Source organism: Vipera ursinii, assembly GCF_947247035.1.
Source record: "Vipera ursinii genome assembly, chromosome: 2".
NCBI lineage: Eukaryota > Metazoa > Chordata > Lepidosauria > Squamata > Viperidae > Vipera > Vipera ursinii.
The window spans coordinates 126,355,042-126,375,807 of record NC_139513.1 but is presented as its reverse complement, the minus strand read 5'-3'; the positions used below and the strand labels follow the sequence as shown (position 1 = coordinate 126,375,807).

At 40.2% G+C, this 20,766-nt stretch overlaps 1 protein-coding gene across 1 annotated transcript; it reads right to left on the bottom strand.

The window, feature by feature from the left end:
- Window positions 1–1,024: 1,024 nt before the first annotated feature.
- SLC26A11 (solute carrier family 26 member 11) lies at window positions 1,025–20,708 on the bottom strand. The gene is made up of 17 exons (XM_083355414.1): window positions 20,559–20,708; window positions 19,830–20,186; window positions 17,176–17,368; window positions 16,218–16,303; window positions 13,865–13,944; window positions 12,990–13,132; window positions 12,658–12,833; window positions 11,282–11,354; window positions 10,348–10,398; window positions 9,555–9,615; window positions 7,969–8,024; window positions 6,862–7,002; window positions 5,845–5,972; window positions 5,334–5,433; window positions 2,979–3,112; window positions 1,811–1,883; window positions 1,025–1,517 (listed from the first exon to the last, which is right to left on the bottom strand). The coding sequence occupies exons 2-17, from the start codon at window positions 20,019–20,021 to the stop codon at window positions 1,438–1,440; spliced, it is 1,767 nt and encodes a 588-aa protein (XP_083211540.1). The 5' UTR covers window positions 20,022–20,186; window positions 20,559–20,708; the 3' UTR covers window positions 1,025–1,437.
- Between the last annotated feature and the right edge of the window lie 58 nt (window positions 20,709–20,766).

Genomic DNA, 20,766 nt, shown 5'->3' with positions numbered 1-20,766 from the left:
GACAGCAAGGTTAAAAAGCCTCTTTATCCATAATTTAAGTGGGTGTTTATAAAAATATGTAAGTCATTTGAGGATACATTCAAAGCTCAACTATATTACAGTTTCAAGTTTAAATGTGAAAAAAATTGTATGATAGAATAAGGACAATTGGTGGGGGCAAATAGGTTTTGAAAATGGATAGGATGAAGACTTGTCACTTTCCACAGGTTCCCCTGTATTTTAACCACCTCCCTTTGTTGTGAAGGTCAAAGGAAGCATACAGTGTTGAATCAAAAGGTGGTCCTCAACTTACAACCTTTCATGTACTATTTGAAGTTACAATGGCATTGAAAAAAGTGACTTTCAACCAATTTTCACACTGCAGCATCCCCATGGTCATGGGATAAAAATTTGGGCTCTTGGCAACCAGCATGTACCTACAACTGTTGCAGCATCCTGGGATCCTGTGATTACCATTTGAGTTTCCCAGCAAAATCAATGGGACAAGCCAGATTCACTTAAGGACCACATGATTCGCTTAACCATGGCAAAACAGGTGTCAGGTTTCTGAGGGATGAGCTCTTCCAAAGGACTCTGAGGCATTGTTTACCTTAAAAGTCTTTTATTAGAGCCCTATAACATCAGCAAAACTTGCTAGGGAAGTTGGAATCTGAGTTGGAATCTGAGGAGAAGTAATAGCAAGCTGAATCGACTTGATTATAACAGCAATGAATGCACCATTAGGAGACATGCCAGGTTGAAGACAGATCTTCTTGGACAAATCCTGTCTACATGGATACCAAAAATCAACAGTTAATGACACTTAATCAATGTCTTGCTGGTGTGTGAAGGTTCTTGAGAACTGAGCAGCCAGATAAATAACCAGGACACATCAGAATGCTGCAAGTGGATGACAGCGACTATACAAAAAATGGAATGGCAAGTGGAAAAGTGGTTCAAATGCATCAGATACATAAGTTGATCTACACATGGACAAATAATCTGGCTTAATAGAAACTCCACAAAAGAAAGGCATCTAATATTTCAATTTTTACTGAAATGAATATTAGAGATTACAGTATATAGCTGGAAACAATTTGCCATAAGAATACTGTTCCATTAATAATATTAATTTCAGAATATATTAGAGGCATCAATGTGATAAGCTACAGTCATAGAAGTATTTAACCCACACTGATTTCACAAGTTTTTCCTAGATTCCTGAAATTATTTTCAATTATTTGTTTTTATCTTTATTTGTTGAGCTGAAGTTCCTCATTTTTCCTATGTAAAAAATTCCAAAATGATTTCTGAATCCTGACAGAGATATGTATTAATGCCCATAAATGAGTGCAGACTCTGCTAAGATTCTACTATGCCATTCTATGGACCCAAAACTTCATCCTCCAGTCTGAGGTTCTCCTACTGGACCGACAGTCATTAATGAGCTCAATTCCTTCACTGGATCATCCCAGCTGTAGTCTGTATGTCATCCATCATGTCTTCAATGGCAACGTGCAAGTCTCCAAGATTTCTTTCTACAACAGAAAATATACATTATGCTATGAATCTGATACACTATGGTTTCCATAACTCAAATCTTGCTTTAGACAAATAATCTAAAGGTTAAAAACCAGGAGAACACTTAAATAATGCAAAGAAATAGAATTCATTTGTACTCTGTTTATAAGAGATTTACTATGTCCAAGCTACTTGCACAAAAATTAAAATCAGATGAATTAAAACCATTAAAGTCAACTGATAATATCTGACATTGGAATGCTCAATATCTATTTAAGAATTAGTGAAGTTTCTTTAGATCTTTGCCTACTTGCATCCTTTAAGGTGGAAAAATTACGAAAGCCATTCAAGTCAGCAGCCAGCAAGACTTCAAGCAGGTGAGCCTGTGGGCATGAAGGACAATGGGAGAATTAATCAGGTTTTTCCCCCCCACAAAAGCTTATAGGAGAGGGAGGGAGGGTGGATGGTTCAAGGGCAGAACAGATCCCTTGTGAATTTTCAAGTTTCACCTTTTGTTTCTCTGGCTAAAAGGTAGGATTAGTCAAATTTCTGGATCAAAGGAAAGAATACAGTGCTAGATAACTCAGTGGGCTGACACAGTATAAAGCAGCCCATATAGCTTGAACGTTCAGACTATATTCCAGAGAGACATTGAAAATGTTGTGTTTCAGAAATTATGCACTGTTGGTATGTTTAATTTATGAATATATGTGGCTATTCGACATGAAGCTATGTAGAAAACAACACTACAACTATTCTCACCATCCTGCTGTGCAGACACAATAGGGCTGAACATGTCAATATCCCTAGCCAGCAGGACCTCACCTGGTAAAGGTGAGAGGGGATGCTAAAATTGAGAGCATTTCTTCAAGAGCTTAGTTTATTATACAGGTAGTCCTTGACTTAGGACAGTTCATTTGTTATACAGGTAGTCCTTGACTTACGATAGTTCATTTGCTGACTGAAGTTACAATGACACTGAAAAAAGTGACGTATGACCGTTTTCACCCTTATGACTATTGCAGCATCTCCATGATCAAAATTTGGATGCTTGGCAACTGACTCATTTATGACAGTTGCAGTGTCCTGGGTCATGTGATCACTTTTTGTGACCTTATAAGCAAAGTCAAGGGGAAAGCCAGATTCACTTAACAACCATGATAATAACTTAATAATTGAAGTGATTCATTTAAGTGCGGCAAGAAAGGTTGTAAAAAATGGGGCAAAACTCACTTAACAAATATCTCATTTAGCAACAGAAATTTTGAACTTAATTGTGGTTGTAACTAGAGGACTACCCACATTCTTGCTCCTCATCCTCAAGGGTTAAAATCTTCTACATGAAAAGTATATACTTTGTCACTGAATTGTTAGGCCTCTAAGACTTTTTAAGTTAAAATTACTCAGCCACAATTTACATTTGCCCCTGTTCTCCCCCCCCCCCACACACACACACACAGTCCCAGTCAAACTTCCACCTGCAAGCCAATGAAGATTAAGTGAAGTTCCCGGTGCTGGAATTCCTGCAGAAGTTCAGACAGACCTAATACCACAGTATAGTCAATGCTGCTGATGTGGCTACAGTCCAGGATGACTTTGCGTTGCTGAGGCTCTGAAGAAAGACAATATTATATGTGCTGAAAGAATGAAGAGCACAAGGCCTTATGCAGTCCAATTCCTAGATAGCTGCTTTAACAGAACAATATTTTGGTCCAGATTTGGAAAATGATAACAATGGAATAACATTTTATAAATCTTTTAGGTTCACAACTTTTGGAAGTTTTGCACCCATCTCCCCCAAATTATATAAATTTTAATGTAAATTAAATAACTTTTTAAAAATGCAAATCATCCTGCTTTTATTATTTAATATAAAATTAACTTTCTTTAGCAGAATGTTTCCCAATGTAAGCTTGATCTGAGTAGAAGGAAGTTCTGACAATTAAGACTGGAAATAAAAAGAAAAAAATGCATTCATATACTCAGATAAAATAAGGTATTGAACTAATATTAATAAAAGCACAGATATGTAAGATCACCAATATGGACTATATTATAATAACACAGAGACTCAACTTTGCCTCCACAATGTGTTAAGATTCCAACTCTCAGGATTCACACTACCAATTCATGCTGATTAGCAATCCAGAAAGTTGAAATTCAATTCTTTGACCGCATGAAGTTGTGGAAATTTACAATCTGAATCTCTATAGATACACAAATTCTACTCCTTCCACAGCCATAACTGATACAGAACAGACTACACGTCTTAGCCTAATCTACACACATTACAGTTTCAAGAAAAAAAATGGAGAAAAGAAAAGGCTAAGAACCCTGTACATTATTATAGAAATATCAGTCTTTGTGCTTGTGGGTTGTGTTTTATTTTTGATAAGAACTTTCAGTGAAACAGGTGCCAAGGGACAAAAACAATTAGCTACTAAATCCCAAGAGCTAAGCACAATAACCTGCATACACGAACAGAACACTGCACGCATTTTACAAACCAAGATAATCTTCACCACAAGGTCCTGATCTATCATCATCAAAATTTGGTGTGTTTCCGGAAAAATAATAAAACAAAATTGCAAAAGGAAGAGTGAAAAGGAGGGAGGAGAAAACTCAAAATTATTCTGAGTTTTGTCCTTTGGTATTCAGGTTGATAGTTGGGGAAGCTACAGCAGTTCCTGGATCAGGTTGCCATCACATATATTTATTTTATTTTATTTTATTTTAATTCCATTTATATCCCGCCCTTCTCCGAAGACTCAGGGCGGCTTACAAGCTTAGCAGTAGCCTTCATTCTATGTATATGCCTGCTTATTAGGGCTTTCACACACACCCCAAGCGGCGTTATTACAAAGTCAGCTTAATTGCCCCCAACAATCTGGGTCCTCATTTTACCTACCTCGGAAGGATGGAAGGCTGAGTCAACCTTGAGCCTGGTGGGACTCGAACCTGCACTAATTGCAGGCAGCTGGTGTTACTTAAGGAGGCATTAGCCCACTGCTCCACCAAGGCTCATATTATGACTTTGCCCTCCTTTCCTGCCATTTTGGAACTATAATTGTCCTTAACTGCAGCATACTTGGTTGAGCAGACTGGCTACAACCTGTGGGAGGTGCAAGACATTTGAGAGTGCAGTTTGGGGAGAAGACAGACTATTTCATAGAAGGCCAAGAAGGCAAAGAGGACATTCCCCCACAGCATTCCTTGCAGGCCTCATATCCTACTTTTTTAACTTCCTACTTTAGGAAGACTATTGAAAGACACAGGAATAAACTGCTGTAACTTTCTTCCTCAGGCCTCTTCCATCTCTAGGTTAATGTGGGGCAGATGAGCCTTCTCACATTGCCCAGCATCACCCGTCCCAAACAAACCACCCCTTTCATTCAAAGAAAAGAAGTCAGAAAACAAGAATGCAAGGAAGAGATCAGTCAAAGAGTTAGCAAGCTACTCAGGGTATTTGCAAGAGAATCTGGCCAGGTTGCATGCTTTTCTTACCAATCAAGGACATGGTTCGTTAAATTAAAATATTTACCCTACTTCATAAGTTTGTTTAAAAATCTATTCCGAAGTTCCATCAGTTCAGCTCAAGAACTATTAGCTGGAAAGTCTTCTTATTTGGTCCCAATATCTATGCATTTTGCACAGTTCCTCAAAAGGTATACCGAAATAGTGAAACATTCTTGAAATACTACTTATTTTCTGTGGAATGACATGAAGCTAATCACCTGGAGCAGTTATTCTTCCAGAGGCACCTAAGAGGAGGAATATTTCTTAGATGAGATGTACTGAAGTCTCATTTCATGAAGTCTGCATATACAGATTACCTGATAGAGCTTGCTTGTGTACGATATCCCGGAGGAAGTCAATTGCAGGGAATTGAAGGCCATTCTCAGGCTTTATGATTACTGCATTGTCCCTTACAACCTGGAGAAAAAGGTAGAAAGTTTTGTGGGGAGGAACACAAGGTGAAGTGAGTAGGTTTGAGCCATCACAGTGCTTCCTGATGTACCTATGAAACCATTTCTTGTTTATGTAGTATCTTTTTATTTCTATGAACTCTCAGTAGAATTGAAAATTGGAGAGGAATAGAGATACAAATGTCTATATGTTCCTATGTTATATATAAATGCTGACATCCTGATATAGCAATGCCTAAGTCTATCCTTTCCTGTTTCCCCCTAAGTAGAGCCCAATTAGTCAGAGCAGATACAAGCAAAAGAGAATTTATTCTATGATAAGCTATGTACAGCTGCCATGTATTGTTTTCTGGCCTAAGGGAACAGTCTTCTCCAAACCCTGCCTGCACTTGACTCAGTGAATTAAAAACCAACCAACCTCTATTCGAGGTCTGGCGACGGGGTAGAGCAGGAGAATTCCAGAAACTATCACCCCTGCTATGATGCCATATTGCACTTCCCAGAAACAAACAAAGAACGTAACACAAAGAGGCACCAGGTCTAGCCCTGTGAAAAAAGAACAGAGAATTCAATCAAGAACATATCCATCCCATCAGCAATAGGGGACAAAACAAGCAGGCAGTTCCAAAGAAAACTAGCTCTATTGTTATGTACAAATGGTTTAAGAGTGTAGACATAAGTTGTGCAAGAAAGTGATTAGAACTAAACCTCAAAAGACAACATCTACATAGCATACCGTTTCCCCCTCTACTTCCTCTAAGCTTGACATTAGACAAGGAAATGTAGCTTAGCAGAGAGACTGCACAGCCGCACTTTTGCTGGCAGAGGTAGGAAATTAACACTGATATAAAGTGACCAAAAAATGGTCTGACGATGTCTCTGTAATGGTCTGGGGGCAGGTTAAGGATATTATGCTTTCCTGTTTTTACGAAACAGTGTGCTGCCCCTTGTACCAGGATAAAGAAGAAGTTTAGAACTTAAACCAGTTCTACATCTAACTTAAATACTGTAGGTCGCTGGTTGTAACACAAAACTGCAAGGTCTTATGACCCATCCGATCCTTCACCCCCATCCAATATATGTGGTCTTAGAAAAAGCTGGGCTCAAATGGCTTCCAAGATGCGGTTCTAATAGCCTCACCCTGCATCCTAAATGTTTAAAAGTCTGTACAACAATGAAAAGCATCTCGACTTTGCCAAGACCTAAGTCAACTCCTCCTTTCTTAATAAAGAAATAGCAGATTAATCAAGTTTCAGAAAGTCAATATCAGGTTAGCACTAAGAAGTGCTACAGAGAAGAAGGAACTTCCATTCTGCTCCTCCCATATACACATTCCTTCAGGCTTAAATCCCAACCATCTTCAGCGTCTTTAGGGAAGTATTCAATGTTTTCTAACTGACCATCTTTGAGAAGGACAAGATATCCACGTTCATACTTTTAACCTGCCATAATGTGCAGAAGATCCTGGCATCAAACATTGGAGCCACAGCACAGATGATGACCGCTGCCAGTGCTGTCTTGGGAATGTAGTAGAAGAGGGATGTAAGGTAGGCCAGGGATAAGAGTACTAAGGCCCCTACAAAAGAAAAGAGACACCCATATTATGAAGTCAAAATGCAGGTTTACAATAAGCTGCAACTACGCTGGGTGGCAGAGCAGGGTTGGGCACATTATTATGCCAGAGGTTTTCCATGAAGTGTAATGATAAAAACAACTAAAAGTCAGAAGAGAACTTGGAACAGCCAACCAGAAACTGGTGAAAAACCATACTATTCCAGAGGAAGTTGGGAGATGACCATCACTCCCACATTAACAATCTTGGTTTATTTTATTTTAGTTCGCCTGCTGTTTCTGCTTTGGCTGGGTGAGTTGGGTTACTTCGGGGCTTACCACAGCTGGCTGAATTCTTACTGTGTGCTTTCTATTTTTGAAAACTGCTGGGAATTTTGAAATATTTGGTGGCATATAAATTTAATCAGTGAATCCCCAATGGTTGTAACCTATAAGGAGATTCCACATTATGTTTCATAAACTGAAAAATAAGTTTATCGGCTCACCAATGAAAGACTATATTCTACCAAGTCCCAGCAACAGTGTGAACATGTTAGGAATGTCCAGCATAATTGAATATCACTATAATTACTTGTATTTCAATTTCTTCTTGTCATATTATTATTCCCTCACTTGCAACAGTGTGTGTGTGTGTGTGTGTGTTTGAGTGTGCGCACACGCGCGCACACTTGTGTGTGTGCTCTTTCCCCCATGCATCTAATGAAGCAGACTATGATCCAGGAAAAATTTGCCATAATGTACTTATTAACCTTTTAAATGTTTACCTGCTGTGTATCAAGAATCTATGTTTGCACATAGTATTTGATGCTCTTTCGTTGTATTATTTACTTTTCTGCAGGGGCTCTTTGGGCAGATTTAATGAAAAAAGGAGAGCTACACATAAGATATTTTGTGCTGACTCATTTATAATTTATAACCTTCTGCTTCCAATTTATTCTCCTTCAGCAAAGGCATTATTCTTTTCTCCTACCTGTGATGAGTCCTCCAGCAGGAGTGCATACACCAGTCTGAGCATTCACTGCTGTCCTAGAATGTGAGCAATGCCATTATAAGTAAAAGGATTAACCTTATTTTAAGCCTAGAAGTCTCAAAGACATGTATGCATGCAACCTAATGCCCTTTCCACAAGGTGAGCTATGCTTCCCCTAGATTTCTCCTTACATTCTTTGATTATGAATTTGCAAATTATGATTTATGACCAGATCAAATGGAAGAAGCTGGAAGAAAATCAACATTAAAACAATTAAAAATGAAGAGGTTCGAATAAAAAGGTTGTCTTTATTTTGCTGTGTCCACAATATTTCTCCACTGCTTCACCTATATATTTCTCCATATTCTATAAGGATGTGGTCTTCAGTTGAGAAAAAAAAACCTCAGTGTCAGTAATCAGCCAAAGAGAGTAAGATCTAAGCACCAGACTTTGAGCAGTTATGAGAAAATGTTTTCAGTCCAAAGTTCAGCTCCAAGACAAGAAACTTTTCCCGTAGCAAGTCATCCTTCCTCTTGTTCCTAGTTAAAAAAAATCTAGGAATACAGTCCTGGGTTGTATAAACAGAGGCATAGAATCAAGATCATGCAAAGTATTAGTACTGCTTTATAAAACCCTCGTAAACCCACACCTGGAATATTTCTGCCAGTTTTGGTCACCATATCACAAAAAAGATGTTAAGAGTTTGGAAAAAATTCAGAGAAGAGCAACTAAGATGATCAAAGGCCTGGAGACTAAAACATACGAAGAACGGCTGCAGAACTTGGGTTTGGCTAGTCTAAAGAAAAGAAGAAATAGGGGAGACATGATAGCAGTATTCCAGTATTTGAGGGGCTGCCACAAAGAAGAGGGGGCCATGTTATTCACCAAAGCACCAGAAGAAAGGACGAAAAAGTATGGTTGGAAACTGACCAAAGAGAGAAGCAACCTGGAATTAAGGAGAAACTTCTTGACAGTGAGGACAATTAACCAGTGGAATAGCTTGCCCCCAGAAATCGTGGGCACTCCATCACTGGAGATTTTTAAAAAGAAGCTAGACAGTCCCTTGTCTGAGATGGTATAGGTTCTGCTTGAGCAGGGGACTGGACTAGAAGACCTTCAAGGTCCCTTCCAGCTCTATTCTATTCTAGGAGGCCTCCCAAATCGGCCTCAAGCATCACCTTTGTCTAACCTTATTAATTAACTCACAATCATTTTTGAACATAAGAAAGTATATCCAGCTTCACCTGGGTTCTTGAACAACTATGTCTACTTGAATAATAAGGAAAAATAACTTTATAGTAAAATTCAGTCTGTCTAAAGTTCTGCATGTGTTATCATGAAATAGACATAAAGTACCTTCTACCTTCTACTACTACTATTACTACTCCATAAGGATGAAATAAAAATGTTATAAAAAGCTTTTTCATTAGAATTTTTAAGAATTTCATAAGAATTTTTAAGGGGCAATGAATCCACAGCAAGTGATGTATACAAATACTATTTCAAATTACCTTATGTGTGTTTATTTACCTATGTAAATATCCTGCATTTACCAAAGAAAGGGGAAGAGATAGTGCTTTCCTTACCGGCCAAAACTGCCTGTGACTGGATAGGATGAGACAAAGGATCCCAGCACGTTGGTCAATCCTAGACAGCACCACGGAAAAAAGGCAGGAACAGAATCAGTGAGATTGCGAGACTTGTTCGCTTCTCTCCTGGACTCTTAGAGCCATTGAAGTAGCCGAAGGACCACTCGGGACGACAGGCTAGTACTAACAGGGTTTTATTTAGAGCAAGGCGAACATAGAATAACACTGCCGGCTTTTATAGCCGGCAGCTGTCAGTGAGGGCCAATCAGGAGTGTTCATTTTGGCGCCGCGTCAATCCGGACCAATCTGCGTCGTCTTCTCTTTGACAGCTTAGGCTTCCGCATGGTCCGGTGTTTTGACAGCCGCGAGCTGTCAGTGGCTGCGCCTGCACTGTGCGGGGGGAACTTTGACAGCTGTCAAAGTTCCCGCGTGTTCTTCTGTCAGATTTGCTTTTCCTCACGTTTTCAGTTTAATCACATCTAACTTAACTGTTATCTATATAATACAGCCATTCACCCAATTCCTCTGGAATTTCTACACGGAGTATAGATTAGTCCACAACATATCTTCCAACTCTGTTTACCCAAAATACGAAAGCTGCAAGTGAGGCGAGAATGAGATTTCTCCAATGAAGGCTGTTCCAAAGATTCTTTCTGCTTACCCACTAATTAGAATAGCTGCACCTGACAACTGGGGTTCCCAGATTCACCCCACCCCCCCCAGGCTTCATTCCTACTTGGCTTAGGTATCCCTCATCCAGTCAACCAAGGCATTTAGGTAAAATCCTTACCCATGGCTAGCAGCTCCTGGTTGGGATCAATCTGGTACTTATTTTGAGATGCTAATAAGAAAAAAATGAAATATCATCACATATTGATAAGACCAAGAATAATTTATTATACCATTTTCCACAGAAAAGAAGCTTTCAAGACACTATAGACATAGGGATCAGTGAAGCTAAAAGAAATACTGTTAAGGGGCAGTAGATAATCCTAGAAACTACTTCCCTAAAGCAGTATGACTGATTATGTTACCCATTATCTTAACCAGCACACCCACTGACTAAACTAGTTAAGGACTTTAGAATTTATACTCCAGAGAAATAAAGACTAAAAAAAAATCAGTCGTGAATTCAGGTAACAGACCTCTTTCTGATTCTCTGCCTAATACTTCCACTGACAAAGTTGAGTTTCTATCCCTTCAATGCAGGAAGAGACAAGAAAACAGCTACATATTATGCTGAATTACTATTACTCTAGGGAAATTTTAGCCCAAGGGTATATTGTCTGCTTCCTTTTGATGTTGCTGAAATGTCCAATGTATCTCATATCCCAGACTATGCTAGTTGGGGTTGTGGAAGTAATCATTCCCCAACCAGTTTAAAAACAAAAACAAAACAAAACTCCAAACTCCAATTTTTGGCGCATTTAGTGCATTGTGATTGATTGTTTGATTGACTGACTGATTGACTGATTTAAAATACCTAGCCATCCATCCTATAATCAACTGGGTGACTCCCAGTCAACCACATCCCATTTCCAGCTAATTGTGATTTATTCAGTAATCCAGTATGAAACAAGACTATGGCTTGTTGTGATTTGTGACCAGAAACTACTATCTCCAAATAGAAGTAAAGTTTCATTTCAGGTGTCAGGTGTGCAGGAGAGTATAGTGCTGCCTTCCCTCCCTCCCTCCTCAGTGTGCAAGCAAGATAATGATCCTACCAAATGCTTTGGCAATAGCAACCGTCTCCAGCAGTCCCATGAGGGGCACCACCGCCAAGCCAGGTCCAATGGCCTGCAGGGATGGAAGAGGGAAGCTGTATTTCTCTGCAATTTTGATCAAGAAGGAACTATGGCCGCAAAAGGAATGTCTCATAGCAATGGAGGAAATGTAACAGACAGATAGAGTAAATGCTAGAGTTGAATGCAGAAATCTGGATTCAAAGAAAATTATGTGATTTGGAAGGAATACCTTAAATCAAATGTGTCTTTTCTCAAGATGGTGCATCAAATGTGGACGACAACCAGGAGAAAATGTAGCTGCTTTGAGATACTCCTAACAGGTCCTATCCGTGCACTCCCCATATACCCTGGTCTGTCTGGTCTTTGTCTGCCAGACAAAGATTATGATGGTTTGGTCTTTTAGGCTTTTGAGAGTTGCTCTGTCCAAATCTAAGCTGTTGGATTTATTATTTATTTTTTATAGCGAACATATCCAACATACCTTTCTCCTCCTACTTTCTGCACAACAATCTTGTTAGGTGGGTTGGGCTGAGAGAAAGTGACTGGCCCAAAGTCACCCAGCTGGCTTTTATGGCTAAGTTGGGGGTAGAACTCTTTCTAGGCTGGTGCCTTAACCACTAGACCAAACTGGTTTATATAAGTCTGAATTACTGAGGAGTAGAAAACTTACTTTTGCTGCAAAATTATGACATTTTCTATTCTAAAAAGTTCTGTCAGTACAAAAGCACTAAGATGCAAGTGTCAAAGCTTTTAAGATGCAAGTGTTTAAGTTACTACTATTATTTAACTTTCAAAAAAGAGTCTATTAAAAAAAAACCTTAACTGAAAAATAATTCTATGTGGATTACACCTAACAATGCAGACAGCAATTTATTTCAGCATATAAAAAAACCCAGACCAATATAACAAGGACTGTTTTTTTAAAAAAGGAAAGATCTTTGTAAAAGGTATTGATGAACATGTTTAAAATCTACTGTTTCATTTTTGAGAGTGACTAAAACCAAATCTGCTGTCAGTTTAACTGTATTTATTTGTAAAGTTGTGATCAAACTGTAGAGTGCATAAAGAATGGCCTTGAAGGACAGGAGGAAGCGTTGCTACCAATCCAATGGTCAGAGAAAAGGGGCCTGGGCCTAGGCCAAGAAAATAAACTGAGAAAACTTCTCAAACAAGCCCTTTCCTAGTTTACACAGAGATAATAAAGAGGTAGGGAGAGTGCATTCAGACTTACAAGATTCTGTTACAATACAAGTGGTCTTGAACCACATTGGCATTGGTTGCTTAGTCTACTCTATCTAGAAGGGCTGACATAAGCAGAGAGGCAGAAACTGAACCAATAAAAAAGTAATACACACCTGTACCATTTCCTTAAAACCAATAGTCTGGTTGGATGTGATGATGGAGAACGGTGGTGGCTGGAACAGAGGGAGTCCCTGGGGAATCGTTCCTGTGAGGCTGAAAGGCTGGGAGCCGGTCACTTGGAAAGAATAGGCCACAAGGCCAGCAAAGAGAACCACAAGAGCATTACGGGCTGTAAAGGAAGAGAATCTTAAATAAAGTTCTGCATTGTCAAACAATAGGGATGGATTCCATAATCATGACAATATTATGGAATACTTCCAAAGAAGAAGATACTTCCAAGAAGAAGAAAATTAAACATTTGCTTAGAGGACAGGACAGGACAAACCGGTAGCTGTTGTCCAAATTATATATCGACTGATTCTGACAGGCAAAGGTTCCAGTGGATGGGTCCTGGGGATTCCTTTTTTCATTTGTTGCAGGACCAAAAGCACCATTACGCAGAACACTCCAAGGATGGCATCTCCAGCCCTGCAGATAACCATGACATTGGTCTGCAACAACTCTGTACAGATAAAAGACCTCCATCCTATTTGCTTTATAAGCATGGATCCTTCTCCTAAGCCACCCAGTTTGTGCACCACTTTATTCAGCCACCAAGATACACGTGCTTTCCTGCTGGTGAATTAGATTTTTAATAAGTTAAAGGAAATATGAAGTATGAGATTTAAAAGCTTGAAAAACGTAAGCCCAGATTTAGTTTCATTCATTCATATAACATATCCTGTAAGTATATATAGTTTAACTTTTGTAAGGACAATAATGCTAACCTCAAAGTAAACATAATCCACTCAGAAATGTCCCAGTTAAGCATAAAATATCAGATGGCTATTTGTCAGGCTATCTTCTGATTTCTACAGTTTTAAGCTCATTTATTTATTCTTTACCTAATTGAAAAAAATATTTGGCTCTAAGGTATGAGGAACAAAATGGATATGTCCCAAATTCATCAACATTCCACCTTTTAGCTCCATTCTAAGATTCCCCAGGCAATATTTGAACTTGCACAATTTCCGAATTTAGGAATGCTATAAATCTAGAAATATTCAGAAACCCACCCACAAGCTCGGAAATCAAACTTCACCCTCAATATTTATAATTCCCAGATTCTAATTCTATGTACTATTTTTGCACTAATTTTCCACTTTTTTAAACAGGAAGAGGAGGAATAAAAAAAGGACCAAGAGAGAAAAACATTTTTACCTTGTCTCAGTAATTCTGCAGAAGGTATAATACACTTGTAGGATAAACTGCTTTGGAATGTTCTGCAGACCAAGGAGTGTCTATATAAAATTAAATACACACAAGAATGGAGTTGGTAAAACAAAACAGACAGACGTATGCACTCACGTACACCCCCCCATGGAGAATATACTATATGAATGAAAGGAATCTAGAAGCCATCTGAAACAAGGTACCGTATTTTCCGGCGTATAAGACGACTGGGCGTATAAGACGACCCCCGACTTTTGAGAGGATTTTCAAGATTTTTCGTCTTATACTCCGGAAAATACTTACATGCCAGTTGCCAAGTGTCCGACACAAGCCCAATTCAGACCCATCTGATGCAGATGTTGCAAAGCCCTGCCGGTTCCCGCCCGACGCCGGATGGCTCCGCCGGTGCCGCCTCGAGAGGGAAGGGCGTGAGGCGCCTGCCACGGCTCCCTGAGGACTCCTTAGCAGCCGGGGAGCGCGCGCGTGCGTAGGACTGCCCTGCCGGCTCCCGCCCGACGCCGGACGGCTACGCCGGTGCCGCCTCGAGAGGGAAGGGCATGAGGTGCCCGCCACGGCTCCCCGAGCAATCCTTAGCAGTCGGGGAGCGTGTGCATGTGCAGGACTGCCCTGCCGGCTCCCGCCTAACGCCGGACGGCTCCGCCGGTGCCGCCTCGAGAGGGAAGGGCGTGAGGCGCCTGCCATGGCTTCCCGAGGACTCCTTAGCAGACGGGGAGCATGTGCATGCGCAGGACTGCCCTGCCGGCTCCCGCCTGACGCTAGCCTACCCTGCTTTCTCCACAGTGAGAGGGGAGGGCGTGCCTTCCTGGGCTCGTCGACTTGCAGCCACGCCAGAGCCGAAAGGGGCTTTTCCTTCCACCCACCCTTTGGCATAAACGCAAGAGCTCCCGGGGTCTGGCGTTTGCAAGGGGGAGGGGAAGGGGCTTAGAGGCTCTTGGGGGTGGGAAGGGAGAGTCACGTTGGAGGGGGGACTGGACTAAGGAGGCTTGAAGTTGCTTTGCAAGAACGGGGGCGCTCGATTGATTTATGTACTATTTTCCGGCGTATAAGACGACTGGGCGTATAAGACGACCCCCCAACTTTTGAGAAGATTTTCATGGGTTAAAAAGTCGTCTTATACGCCGGAAAATACGGTAGTCTTTGATACTGTATGAGAATAATACATTTAATGAGACTTAAGTAACTTCTCAAGAAACATGTGTTTGTAGTACATATTAATACAACTTTCCACTTAATTACAATCCATTTTAAATTTTAGCATATATATTTATTTATATGCTAAAATGCAAAGATAATATTTTTACATGTAAAAGGTTTGATACATTTTCACCATAGAAATTCATAATATACAGCATAACAGCCAATTTGTAAATTTTTAAACTTGACAGTTCAAAGTGTTCTTTTATTCTCTATTATTTTTTAAAAAATTATCTTCCAAGACAGACGTAAAGGGGTGGCCTAAGCAGCTTCCACCAATATTTTTGCTAATGTGATAAGCCAGTAAATGTTTTCTAGTGAACCAAAGCCAAACCTTCTATAAGAAAAGATCTGAGGCTTCTTTTTGGACACTCGCAAGCACAAAGAACTGTATCTGTGATTGCTATCATCTCAGCCTCTTGCAAATAAGCTGGCTGTGGTCAACCACAGAGGAAATATTGATGTTATAAGAGACCTAGAATTCATTAGTACACAATCTTCAGCAATGCTTAGAGGAGAAGGGTGTAGGGGAAAGGAAGCTGTTGAGCTCTACAATTATAGAAATTTCAGAATTTTGAAAAGCTCAAGAAAACAAGATCTTTGCTTGAAACTAAGAAGTATGAAATGAAATCAGAACAAAATTAAGGGCAGTTTTCACCAGTTTAAAGGAAGTAGCTGCAGAAAAGTTGGAATGTAAAACCAGCCCACCCATTTGCCTCTCTTGATTAAAATCTTCCATATCTCCTATAAACTTCCTAAATATCAAAGATCAGTGACTGTTTAGGCCCCAAACCAAGAATGACACATGGCAATTTTTTCAAGCTGATTTCACATCTATAGACAAAATCTTGCTAGACTGAGCAAGATTCTACTCTATCTCTGCATCTACAATATTCTGAACTGTTTTGGAGGAGCTGTCTTCATCTTCTTTCTCTCACACATACTATAATATGGGCCACGTTGCCTCTTACTCTTCTGTAATGCACACACCCCACCATCCATCCTCACTACATTCCATCATAGTCACCTTTACTTAATAGGCTGGTCAGGCCTCTGTCCTATTCCTACAGAAGCCCCTTCACCTAAATTGTAATGTAAAGGCCAAGTGCAGACAGAGACAGCTTACCTTGACTTGGTTGAAGCCAATGATGACTGCAGCAGCTGAAGTAAATCCTTTAATGACAGGATACGAGATAAAGTCCAAAATGAAACCTGCCAGAAATGGGGGGTAAAATCCACTAAGTCTTTTATATCACCCTGGGAATCAGACCAGCTGGATTTCTTATCTATTCCTCAGACATTTGCCCATCATATCCTCTTCTCTTTCCTTTGTAGGATCTCTAGTCTTCCCTTTCTAAAGCAGAAAAGTACCCGGCAACTAACTAGATCAGGGGTCTTCATGGCACAATGGCTGCGGAATTCTGGTAGTTGAAGTCCACAAGCCATAAAAGGGCCAAGTTTGAAGACCCCTGAACTAGATAAAGCTGGGGACTAGAGAGGAAGAGATTACATTCCAGATACTTAAAATAAGAACATACATAAAGTCCTATTTTAGGTAGAGAACTGTCTATTTAGCTGTAAATTCAAAACAAAATTAGGAAAAGGAAAATGATCTGAATGCATTATTTGTGGAGTTGTTTTTACTATGGAGTTCTTCCCATTTAAGTATTGCCATCCCAAAGTACTTTAAATAGAATACATCCAGCATTTAAATGAAGCATGTGTGAATCTCTCTTCATAATTACACATGGACATCCCAGTTCAAAAAATATATAGGCAGACAGTATCAGAGTCTACCAGAAGGTGAGGAAGAGTTTATAAATCACTTTAATAAGAAAGAGTTTGAATGAGCCTGTAATCCCGTACTCACTTATCTGACAGATACCCAAATGAACTCAATGAGATGTACTTTTGCACAGATATTTGGAAAAAATGTCCTGCAATTTATAGAAAGTTGAGGATACAAAAACGGGGAATTCATTTCTACTTTTTGTCAAGATTTAATTCTGAATTATCTTCTTTGGCCAATAATAGCAATAGGGCAGTGGACTTAGAAGATCAATATAAAAGCCGCCAAGTCTTACCAAGATGGAGGAGTCCCATAGCTAACTGGATGCAACCTGAAAGAAAGGCAAGGAGAATGGCCAAGGCAGGCTCATGGAATGCGTAGGAAGACACCAACAGGGACATGATGGCTGTTGGCCCTAGCGTTACATCTTTGGAGGTTCCCAAAAGGCAGTAGATGAAACAACCCATGAAGGAAGAATACAGACCATACTGCAAAGGAGAGGAGAAGGCAACATCGGAGACTAATCATAGTACTTGAAGAACTGTAAGCCAATAAGACCACAAAGGTTATGAAAGGCCTACAAAATACAAATTGTATTCTATGGAAAATTTGGTAAAATATTTTTAAAAGGAGTACAGGTAGTTTTTGTTTAGCAACTGCCTTATTTAGGGAAAAGTCACAATTAAAAAGGTAATGAAAAAATAACTTTTATGACAAATATACACTTAGCAATCAATTTAGAAAATGAACTCTGAAAACAAATATCTGCCAGAGGATAACTAGGTCAAGCAATCTTTTTAGGCTGGTGGATACATTTAGGCCTTGGCTGTGAGAAAAAGTCATTATGTCAAAATGACTTCCCATGGAATGTGGGCATCCATAAAATGGCTGCCACAATGGGCATGGCCAGATACAAAATACTCATTTACCAGAAGGAAAACTATAGACATTGCTCTGTTTATACCTCTAGAAATCTACTCTACTACTCCTGCTTATATTTGTCTTTTTCTTCCTGAGTAAGCACTGTCATTCCAGACAAAGAACTATACATATACAAGGGTACAAAGGCATTTTAGAAAATAAAGAAGCAGCATACCAGCTTCTCAATTAATATGTTTAAATACAGGTAGTCTTTGACTTACAACAGTTCATTTAGTTACGATTCAGAGGTACAATGGCTCTGAAAAAAGTGAGTTATGACCATTTTCACACTTACGACTTTTGCAGGATCCCCATTGTCACACGATCAAAATTCAACTGCTTGGCCACTGGCTCATATTTATGACAACTGCAGTGTGCTGGGGTCATGTGGTCATCTTTTACGACCTTCTGACAAGCAAGTCCACGGGACAGCCAGATTCATTTAACAACCGTGTTATTAACTTAAGGACTGCAGTGATTCACTTAAAAACTCTGTCAAGAAGGGCCGTCAAATGGGGCAAAATTCACTTAACAAATGTCTTGCTTCACAACAGAAATTTTGGGCTCAATTGTGGTCACGTCGGGGATTACCGTATTTTCCGGCATATAAGACGACTGGGCACATAAGTTGACCCCCTACATTTCCTGTTAAATTATAGGGTTTGGGCTATACTCGCCGTATAAGACTACCCCTCTTCCAACGCACACCAAATAAAAATTTAAAAACATCAGATTTGATTTTAATACGGTAATTTTAATTCAAATGCTTATGACATGCAGGTACTTAGTAGGAAAACTGTCACTTATAAACATAAGGCTGTTTGTCATCAAACATGTAAACATAAAACAGTACAAGTGGATTAAACTTTTCCTAATTCACTCTAAAGCTTTCCCTGCGCAGACCAAATAGGAGATCCACTCCAGGTTTTCCAGCCAGCCTGCCCAGTTCCTGAGTCAAATGTGTCCTTAGAGCTAAGCAGCTGCTCTGCCTGCTGCATTCCCCACCTGCCTTTCAAGTTGAGATAGACTGCAACTGCTCAACTTTAGAAAGACGCCCACACCCCAGCCTGTAAAAAATCATATACTGTACTGCAGCTTCTTCTCCAATTGGTCCCGCTGCATTCCCCACCTGCCTTTCAAGTTGGGATAGACTGCAACTGCTCAACTTTAGAAGGAAAGACGCCCAGACCCCAGCCTGTAAAAAATCACAGACTGCAGCTTCTTCTCCAATTGGTCCCGCTTTCCCTGCGCAGACCAAATGGGAGATCCGCTCCAGGTTTTCCAGCCAGCCCTGTCCCTAAAGTTTCAGCACCTGGTGTATAAGACGACTTTTGAGAAGATTTTCATGGGTTTAAAAAGTCATCTTATACGCCAGAAAATACGGTAGCTGTACTTCTTTAAAAAAAATTATATGGGATAGCCAGGAAGATGCCAATGAACAGAACATTGCCCACACCTGGAATAATATTTTGACTTGGTATACAGCAACTTCTCTATCACCTTTTGTCATGTTCCTGTTCCAGCCCACTTGCAACTTCTCACTTGGCTAGGATAGGTGGGAAAACAAAAGCACATGGATGTAACACACATGGATTTTCTTTATCTCTCTGTAAAAGTGCCAAATAAGAACTCTTTTATGAATAAATGAGGTCATTATCTAATTAATTATCAGCTCCCAGGCTAACTCTTAAAACACAAAAGGCTGCCTGTTATAGCCATTCCTTTCACAAACATCCAGCCACCAGCCCTTGCCCTTGGCATCCAGTAAAGCTAATCTAATCTTTCCTTCCCTCAAGCAAAAATCAAATGGTATTGTCAGACCAAGAGTCCCTAATGTTTTTTAAAAAGGAATTGAATTTGAACTCAGTTTCTATCCTTTTCCTCTTCACTCTCCAATTAGATGAGGAGCCTTTTACGCAACAAGGCGAGTCCACTGCTAGTGTGAATATTGACTGAGGAGATGTATTCCGAAGCTGTACAAATACAATATTATGTTAAGTATAGCCACTCCTGCATGAACAACCTCACCTCCACGGGGAGACCAGCCACCACAGCATAAGCAAGAGCTTGTGGCACCACAGTCATCCCCACAGTCATCCCGGCCATAAAATCCAGCTGTAGCCACTGCAGAGAATACTTGGGAAGCCAAATTAGCACCGGCAATCTCTTTGCAGTTGCTCTGTAACATTGCTTCCAACTCTCCCGGCTTCCTTCTGACATGGCTGGATTCTTGTGTGGTTCGGACTGATTCACTTGGGATCCACCATCTCAACCATCATCAAAGCACTATCAGGCAATGTCACAGAGGCAGGCAAACACAGCTGTCATAGCAAATGGTCTTGCTGGAGTTGATCACAAACTGGCAGTACAAGTTCATAGGTAATCCTGGAAAAGAAATAGGATAGCAATTAAGGAACACTATCAATGCTCCGTTTTGTATAGGAACAGAGGATCCCGTTTTAGAATAATATTGTCTCTCCCTTAACAGTAAACAATGGCCACATCATCTAATTTCCATGCAGGACGTGGACCTAAGCATATTTTGTATTTAAATATTTGCGACCCAATTGTTAGTGTTCTAATTGCTACTCCTGCACTTGGTAGAGATGTCATGAAAACCCGGACAAGGATCGCTCAAAACAGGCAACGGACTGAAAATCAGGAGATCAAAAGTAATTCAGGAGACTTCCGAGTGGAGGAGCAAGACGAGGCAGGAGGGAAGAAGGAATTTAGTCATGAAGACCAGAGAAAACTTACATTAGTAGGTCCTGTATCGCGACGAAAGATGATTGTGGACAGACACCATCCGATCAACTCTATAAAGATAGTGAGCGGCCCCTTCCGGAGGGCGTTTGCATGGCTCCAATTCCTCAATTCAGACGCATCGACCGACAAACTAAATCCAAATTAACCCCAGATTCCAAGCGGCCGACTCCCCACTCCTCTCGGCTCACGTGATCCGGGC

Bases quoted from the DNA above. Each gene is read 5' to 3' on its own strand.
- SLC26A11 (XM_083355414.1), bottom strand. From the start codon at position 20,021: ATGTCAGAAGGAAGCCGGGAGAGTTGGAAGCAATGTTACAGAGCAACT. The intron at 13,945-16,217 runs GTAAGCTGTCTC...AATTTTATATAG, and splicing joins TTGGCTTCAACCAAGTCAAG to ACACTCCTTGGTCTGCAGAA. The intron at 7,003-7,968 runs GTAGGAGAAAAG...TTTCTTTTGTAG, and splicing joins TGCTGGAGGACTCATCACAG to GGGCCTTAGTACTCTTATCC.